The following is an 8935-nucleotide window of genomic DNA, read 5'->3' on the forward strand; positions in this document are numbered from 1 at the left end:
TGAGCAATTTCTTTCATTGCTAGCTGGCTTGCATAGATGGAGTGGTGGTGAAATGCCCGAGAAGATAGGCACAGTGCTCTGCAATTCAGCCACATGCCTTGAGCCTGGCCGTGAGTACCTCTTGTGGGGGAAGCTGTCAAAAACTGCACGAGTATCTCCTGGGAGCGCAGCGATGACAGAACCTACGTCGGCACGATCTGCCCCCAAGGGTCTAATGGTCGCCAGAATCGTCACACCTCTGTGGGCAGATGGATGGGTTCCACTGAAAGTCATGAATGTCACAGAATATCCGCTGTTTTTGAGACGCAATGCAAAGCTGGCTGACTTGGTGCCTTGTGTTGCTTTGGAGGATCTAGACCTGGTCAGTGGCCATCAGAGTACTTCCGTTGTGCAATTGCCCCCTGTCTGCTCTGATGTAAGTAATGCTGAGGAGAAGCTACAGTCTATTGGCCTGGGTGAACTAGATGTTGGCTGTTGTGATGCATCGTCTGAGTGTAAAGACAAGTTGTCAGAGCTGATCATTCACTACCAAGACATCTTCTCGCGTAATCACCTTGACTGCGGAAAGGCGAAGGACTTTGTTCACAGAATCCATCTGGTTGACCAAAAGCCGTTCAGACTCCCTTTTAGACGTGTGCCACCGAGTCAGTATCAAAAATTACGCCAAGTTTTGAATGAAATGGAAGAGAAAGAGATCATTCGAAAGTCGACAAGTGAATATGCTTCACCTTTAGTTCTCATTTGGAAGAAGAATGGTGATATGCGTGAGTGCACTGACTTTAGGTGGTTGAACAAGAGGACTCTGAAAGACGCTCATCCTCTGCCACATCAGGCTGATTGCTTAGCAGCACTTGGTGGCAACTCCTTCTTCAGTACAATGGACTTGACGTCTGGGTTTTACAACATGCCTTTACACGAAGATGATAGGAAGTACTCAGCGTTCACTACGCCTATGGGGCTTTATGAGTACAACAGGTTGCCACAGGGGCTCTGTAATAGCCCAGGGAGTTTCATGAGGATGATGACATCCATTTTCGGGGACCAAAACTATTTAAGTCTGCTATGCTACTTGGACGACATTTTAGTTTTTGCCCCTGATGAAAGTTCTGCACTCAGACGTCTTGAAATGGTGTTCAGCAAACTCCGTGCCCACAATCTGAAACTGGCCCCCAGGAAATGTCACTTTTTAAGGAAATCTGTAAAATTCTTGGGGCACATTATTGATGAACATGGAGTGTCAACCGATCCAGAAAAAGTTGAAAGTATAAGCAAAATGACTGTGGCGGACTTGATGGAGTCGGATGGAGCGACACCTTCTGTGAAACGTGTACGGTCTTTCTTGGCCATGTTAAATTTTTATCAACACTTCATTCCGGGGTATTCAACACTCGCAAAGCCCTTGTTTTATCTGCTGGCTGGCCAGAAACAGAAGAAAGGCAGAAAGCCCAAATGCACTGTAGTGGGCCGCAAACTGAAATCAGGTGACTGGACTGCTGACCACGACCAGGCATTTACAGACCTCAAAAAGGCCCTTATCCATTCTGTGGTTTTGGCTCATCCAGACTTTAGTCGTCCATTTTTGCTGTCGACTGACGCCTCACTGGATGGCCTTGGAGCCGTTTTGTCCCAGGTACGTGAAGGTGACACAGTGGCTAGGCCAATTGCGTTCGCTAGCAAGTCTTTGACCCGGTCACAGAAGAACTACCCAGCTCACCGTTTGGAATTTCTTGCACTGAAGTGGGCTGTGTGTGAGAAGTTTAGCCATTGGTTGAAAGGCCATGAGTTTACCGTCTGGACTGACAATAATCCACTTACACACATTATGACTAAACCCAAATTGGACTGTTGTGAGCAAAGATGGGTGTCAAAGCTGGCCAGTTACAACTTTGAAATCAAATATGTGCCTGGTCCCAAAAACACGGTTGCTGACGCTCTCAGCCGTGTCCCTTTTTGTCAGAATGTTGGCCACAGACTAGTCAGTGAACCTCTTCATGATCTCACTGCGGAAGCTGCGGTTTTGTCTGATACAGCCGTCCAACAGACTTTCAGAGACTCTACCGATCAGCCTGTCATGGCAGAGAAGCTGTCCCATTCTTTAGCTACAAATGTCCAGTCATTACTCGTGTCGGCCCAGACTGTATCCAATCAAGAAGTTGCTGCTGTTGTCCAGTCACACACTGAATGGGCCTCCGGTGCGAGAACTCGTGCAGCTCAACTGATAAGCCACATGCCCCACCTTATCCCAGATACACTACCCAGTCTGCCTGCTTTCTCCATGGATGACCTGCGGGAGGCTCAGTCCAGGGACAGAGTTTTGTCTCGTCTTCGGTTTTATGTGGAACGGTCTCGAAGACCGTCTAGACGTGAAAGGGCACACGAGACAAGTCAAGTTCTGGGCCTCCTGAAGCACTGGGAGAGGTTTGTTCTGAGTGATGATGTTTTGTACAGAGTATCCCGTAATCAGATTTCAAATGCAAAACGCCATCAGTTAGTGGTCCCTGATTGCCTGAAGGCCGAAGTTTTAAAAGGGGTGCATGACAGTGCGGGCCATCAAGGCCAGTCAAGAACCCTGAGCATCGCCAGACAGAGATTCTTTTGGTTGCATATGGACAGAGATGTGAGGATGCATGTTCGTCAATGTCAGCGTTGCATAGTCAGCAAAGTCACTGAGCCTGCAGGGAGGGCCCCTCTGGAAAGCATTGCCACTTCCCGCCCATTGCAACTTGTTTGTATTGATTTCTGGTCCGCTGAAGATTCACACAACAAATCTGTTGACGTGCTAGTCATAACAGACCATTTCACCAGATTAGCACAAGCTTTTCCATGTAGAGACCAGTCAGCCAGGCAAGTAGCTAAAGTTCTATGGGAAAAGTATTTTTGTGTTCATGGCTTTCCGGAGAGGATCCACAGTGATCAAGGCCCAAGCTTTGAGAGCAATTTGGTCGCAGAACTTTTACAATTATCTGGGGTGCGTAAGTCACATACTACCCCGTACCATCCGATGGGAAATGGAAGTGTTGAGCGTTTTAATCGTACTTTGGGCAATATGATCAGAGCTCTGCCCCCTGAATCAAAGCAGGACTGGCCAAGACGTTTACAAACACTCACATTCATGTACAATTGCACTGCTCATGAAACTACTGGATATGCACCATTTTACTTGATGTTTGGGAGAGTTCCTCGCCTCCCAGTTGACACTCTGTTTGGGAACATTTTGTCTGACCCTGACATTACCACCTACGGCAGATATGTTGCAAAACTGTCTGAAGACCTGAAGGAGGCTATGTCAATTGCTCAGGAACATGCAAAAAAGGAACAGGGCAGACAGACTCGACTCTATAACAGGGCAGCAAAAGGGCCGTCAATTGAAGTTGGAGATAGAGTCCTTGTGGCGAACAAAAATGAGAGGGGCAAGCGAAAATTGGCTGATAGGTGGGAGTCTATCATCTACACTGTTATTGAGATGAACCCTCAAACACACACATTCAGAATTCAAGACACCATCACAGGGAATGAGAAGGTTGTTCACCGTAACCTGCTGATGTTGGTTAACTTTCTCCCAGTTCAAGACCAGCCCTCTCCCCAGTCTGATTTGTCTTTGTCCTCTGCACAATCATCTGCCTCTGTTTGTTCTTCAATAACCAGTCCCACTGTCTCCGAAGAGTCTCATGCTCGAGTGCCTGCTCAGCTAAACCGGTCTGGATGTGCGGCAGATGATGCGCAGAGTCTTGTAAGCATCTCAGGCCTTGACAACTACACAGATCTCACACCTGCATCTGGGGAGAGAACCAGAGAGTGGATGCATGGGCTGAACTCTGAAAGTTCTGATCACTCTGGTCATTCCTTGACCACTCATACTCACGACACTGCTGTTAGGGATGACAATTCGACTCTTAGTGAGCATGATCATGTTCAATCTGTAGTGGCTGCTGTCTCTGGAGGTAACGTTAGCCACACTGATCAACCAGAGTCTGCACCACACCGCACTACACGCCTGGGTCGTGTTATACGACCAGTCAACAGGCTTCTTCACACTATGGCTAGACAAGATGTCACCAGACACCTACAGTGTAATGTTTAGACTATGCGTAACACAGTAGTTCGAGCTCTTGGGTCATGACAATTTTTCCCTTTAAAATTCTTCTGAAATAACTTGGTTTTGGAGAGAATGTTTTGTGCTCATTTATGTCTTGTATATGTCTTGGGTGAATGTGGAATGTGTAAGGCATTCTATAGCCGGTGGCTGGTTCAGAGAATTTTCTCTGGCCACTGCATCCTTAAAGGATACTTCTCAAGTCGGTCCTAATATGTGTGACCCAATGTCTACTGTTATATATTGATTTTGATTTTATAACCAAGTGTGAGATTTTGTCCAGAATTCGGTGGGGGTGGGTGTAACAGAGTTGAAATTTGTTTTGAATGTTTTTTTGAATTCTCACAAAATCTGTGTTTTTGTTGTATTACTGTTAATATTCCGGTACCTCATTCAGTTGTTAAGTCATGGGCGACTGCGACTGTTTTTTTCGTTTGGCACTTTATGGGCTTCAGCGCTTGCCGTAGCTTAAGTGATTTTTGTAAGCGTTGAAGATAATTGCAGTCGAGAACAGAGACCCCTGACTTTTGTATTGTTTTATTTACTGAATGCAGGCAATAAACCAGAGATTGTGAAACCTTGTGTCGTGCATGAACGAGGGTCGCTACACATACCTGTGAAGTAAAAGCTTCCCGCAAATATGAAATTCGCAGTAAATCGTCTCCAACTTCCTTCTCATAATTATTGCCATCAAGGGAAGGTGTGCGAGTTTCCCTTCTTTTGAATAGAATAGATCATGGCATCTGCAGACTATCACAAAGGTAAGAAATACTTTACATGATTACTTCATAATCTACCGATGAATTATGCTAACGCAAATGTACGATTAGCCTGGGTTAGCATTATGTTTACGTTCATGGTGGTGTTGGAACGGATTGAAATGATTATATATTACTTAAAATGGGAAAAACGATTTTCGGTGATCGACCAAATCGGTTTTCGAACAGGTTTCTGGAACGGATTATGGTCGAGAACCGAGGTTCCACTGTACTCTTGTTGGTCACCACTTTCCTCAGACCAACCAAAACCTTGCTTCCTTGATTCACAATACCTCGCACTCCATTCCATCAACTGCAGCCACATCACAACCAAAGTATCTAAAGCTTTCAATATCTTCCAGCACCTGTCCATGCAACCTTATTTCTAACGCCATGTCTACTCCATCGCGTGAACACTTTATCACCTTACTCTTCCCAACATTCACACATAACTTACGCCTAGCACACACTCTTCCAAACTCCATTACCAACCGTCTCAATGTTTCCTCAGAATCAGCCACAAGCTCTGTGTCATCTGCAAACAACAACTGACTTACCTGCCACACCATTCCACGCCATCCATGTACACATTAAACAGCCATGGTGACATCACACACCCCTGTCTCACACCAGTCAACACAGGGAACCACTCACTTGTCTCATTCCCTACTCTTACACATGCTCTGCTGTTCACATAAAAACTCTTCAATGCTTCCAACAACTTTCCACCCACTCCATACATTACCATCACCTGCCACAATGCCTCTCTATAATAAGTGTCATACGCCTTTTCCAAGTGCACCAAGTCAATAAGTTTCATATAATGTACCCACGTAGTTTCATATCGTTTTATTAATTCATCCCCGGTGACATGTGAACCATTAGAAAAAGTAACGGTTGACACGAAGCTCTAACTGTATTAGGGCGGTACTCGATTTCACGCACGCGCCTTAGCAATTGCGGCTAACACGCTAATGCCGGTGTTCTCAAATTCCATCCTACCCATTGTGATGTCCTACTAATGCCTAGTGCGCATGCGCACAGGGATAAATGCGCTTTTAACGGGGATACGTTCAATTTACGTTTTGATTCAGCCTTGTTTGACTCATTCACTGCTTCAAAATACGGTTTCCTGGCATAGCTTTTAGCCTTGCGTGTTTTTCCAGGGGTGGCTTTTTGGCATTATGTTTGTTGACTACAGTACTCACGCTTTATATGTACGCACGCCAACCCTTATTTCATAAAATTAGTAAACGCCCTGTTTGCAATAATTCTGAGTTTCAGTTTTGCTATTTTACTTCATAAGAAAGAAAAGAAAATTTGCTGTCGGGATTTGCCTACGGTATGACGTCTCCACAAGGTAGGACGTTTCGGCAGCACACCAGTCGGGATCCACTGGACGTTTGTCTTACCCTTAAAAGTGATCGATTATCACAATAGACGCGTAGAGAGGGATCCTCTCGCAACATCATGAGCGGCAATTCAATTACAACGCCGACCCAACAGTTATTTATGTACTCGAAAGCATATGTAGGTCGAGGGCTAGCACCTGCACAGTCGTGCTCCGTGTAAACGACTAGCTCGTGTGCTAACGTTGCTTTCCAACGCGTGACAGTCGGCTTACCCGTCGAGTCGACATTTTCCGAGTGTGCTTTCATTGCATTCGTCGGCACAAATTCGGCAGCGTTAACATTTGGAACAAAGGGTTTTGCGTTCACGTTGAAGCTGGTGAAAGCGGAGTCGAGCTGTCCGTCGATTGTGGCCTCCACATCGTCCTCTTGTTCCCAGGAATCAGGGGCAGTGTCTCTCGGGTCCATCGTGGGTTTGTAATTTTCACAAGGGAGATTTGAGATTGAACAGTAGTTGGCTACGTTGAATGTCCACCGAAATGTCGATTTTAAGGCCAAAATCTTTGAATAAAATAAAGTGCCCCAACTTAAAAATGTTTTTTTTTTCAACCTGACCTAGGTGGAATACAGCGGCCGGTTTCTATCGATTGAGAAGCCTGAGAGGATATTCGACCAAGCATTCCCAGAGACATTCCGCGTGAGCTCATGCGTCCATTCAACCGGACGTAATGCTGCAGGGGTACATGGGATATGAAGTCAGAAATCCATTGCAAAAAGGGGAATTTTGCGATTCTTGAACCTCAAAAGACTACACCTGCGATTTATTTCTGATTCTTGTTTTTTTTTTAATGCGCTTCCCTTTTAAAGAATGTGTGCCCTCGTCCAAGACTATTGACTTAAATTGTTTTCAAAGCAATACCTGAACAATTAGAACAATCGTAAATATGTTTTTTAATACTGACAGGTTGCGACTTTAGAATTTATTTTACATAACATGAGCTTCACCTATAGGGAGCCAACATAATTGTTTGCCATCTTTCTACTAACGGCACCCCAAAAACAAAAATCTGGCGAAAGGCAGGGCAAATAAATGAATGAAAAATGTTGTTTTCTGGTCACCTTGAGTATCTGTCATTTTTATTCTTACTTGTGATATTCTCAACACTCATTTTATGTTGCACAAAAGAATACTACAACATGAAGTGGTCAAAAATACACATTGAACTTTTAACATTTTCATTAAAGCGGAGGTGTGAAATTATCATCCGGAGGGCCGCAAATGGCCCCTAGACCGTGAGTTTGATACCCCTGGTGTATTTTGTAATATATATGTTACTAATAATTTAATGTACATAGTCCATAACTGTCCAGTTAATATTTTGAGTTCTACAACAAGCATGTTTGATTGTGTTTTGTATATATTAGGCATAAGGTGAACATTTAAGAAAACAAAACAACTACTGGATGGTGGCAGATACAATAAAAGCAGGTACAGAGACTGTTGTGCCCAAATCCGACTCCTGTGCAGATTCCTCCCCCCCTCGCGTGAACGCGCATTCTGCTGCGCTTCCAACAAAAGCGATCGTATTCTATATAAAACGCTTATTAAAACAATTAAGCGAGCTAATTATAACAATTGGGAGATCCTAGTCTATATAACGCGTTTATTTAAACAATAAAGCGCGATCGTATTCTACAAAATGCGTTTGTTAACGCGGATGCAAAAGTCACCAATGTCAATGTACGCTTCCGACAAAAGCGATCGTATTCTATATGATACGCTTTTTAAAAAAATAAAGTGAGCTAATTATAACAATTGGGAGATCCTAGTCTATATAACGCGTTTATTTAAACAATAAAGTGCTTGTTGGGCAGGCATTTTGCCTGTCGTTGTGTTTTTGTTCTCATCAATTCCAGCTGCTGATAATGGCTCAATTGCCTCCATTTGCAACAAGGCCATGATTGGAGCTGGGCCCTTTTAAAAAGAAGATTTATAGAGGAGTGTGGAAAAGGGCTGTGAAAATTACGGTTTGAGACACTTCTGTTTTGCTACAATTTTTATCAACATTCTGTGCTCTTCCAAGCAACCTTTTTGGCCAAGCCCTATTGTTAGTTTGCCTTTTTTGTGCATCAAATTTAAAAGTAACCAAGTGCCATAGTTTTGATGTCCGTGGTTTTATTATGAGGATATAACAAGCAATATAGAAAGTACAAAAAATTAAGCATTTAAAAATGGGTAAATCTAGTTTTAATGCTGTTTGCATTCAATAGACAATTTATTGACTATAAAGTTGTTATATTGTACTTGGAATCTTTGAACCAATCCTTGTAATTTTTAAAAAAAACTTAAAAAAAAAAATTGTATTAGCAGGTCAGATTTGACCTGTTATTCAAATCAGCCTGAAATTACTTTCAAATTAGTTACCTTTCAACATGTGTTCACCTCAGAGTTAACTTAAGATGTATTCATATCTATTGAAATATTTCACAAATTAAAATATGATTGGTGCAATAGGTAAGGCGTGGGTCGTGATGAGAATAATATCACAGGTATAACACTTAACTGGTCCAGGACTACTTTCTGCGGATGGAGATACAGACTTGTAACTTCTAGAGTAACCTTCTGTGGCATTAATAAGTCAGCACAGTGAATTTGAGGTCATTTGGAGTTTTTATTCAGGAGTTAGCAGGGCGGGGGAGGATTTTGCCTGCCCAAATCCTCCCCCCCCTGCTAA

General features: G+C 43.6%; 1 protein-coding gene across 4 annotated transcripts in view; it reads right to left on the reverse strand.

The window, feature by feature from the left end:
* The window catches only part of gspt1l (G1 to S phase transition 1, like), a 65355-nt gene extending 58421 nt beyond the window's left edge, over nucleotides 1–6934 (reverse strand). For 3 of the 4 annotated variants that reach the window (XM_088332407.1, XM_088332242.1, XM_088332327.1), the window contains exon 1: nucleotides 6476–6934. In XM_088332407.1, coding sequence (XP_088188533.1) covers nucleotides 6476–6668 — 193 coding nt within the window. In that variant the 5' untranslated portion in view covers nucleotides 6669–6934. The remainder of the gene's footprint in view (nucleotides 1–6475) is intronic. The other variant, XM_088332159.1, reaches the window with a different exon arrangement.
* Between the last annotated feature and the right edge of the window lie 2001 nt (nucleotides 6935–8935).

Source organism: Urocampus carinirostris, chromosome 1 (genome assembly GCF_059441175.1).
Source record: "Urocampus carinirostris isolate Australia breed hairy pipefish chromosome 1, RoL_Ucar_1.0, whole genome shotgun sequence".
In the NCBI taxonomy this organism is placed as follows: Eukaryota; Metazoa; Chordata; class Actinopteri; order Syngnathiformes; family Syngnathidae; genus Urocampus; species Urocampus carinirostris.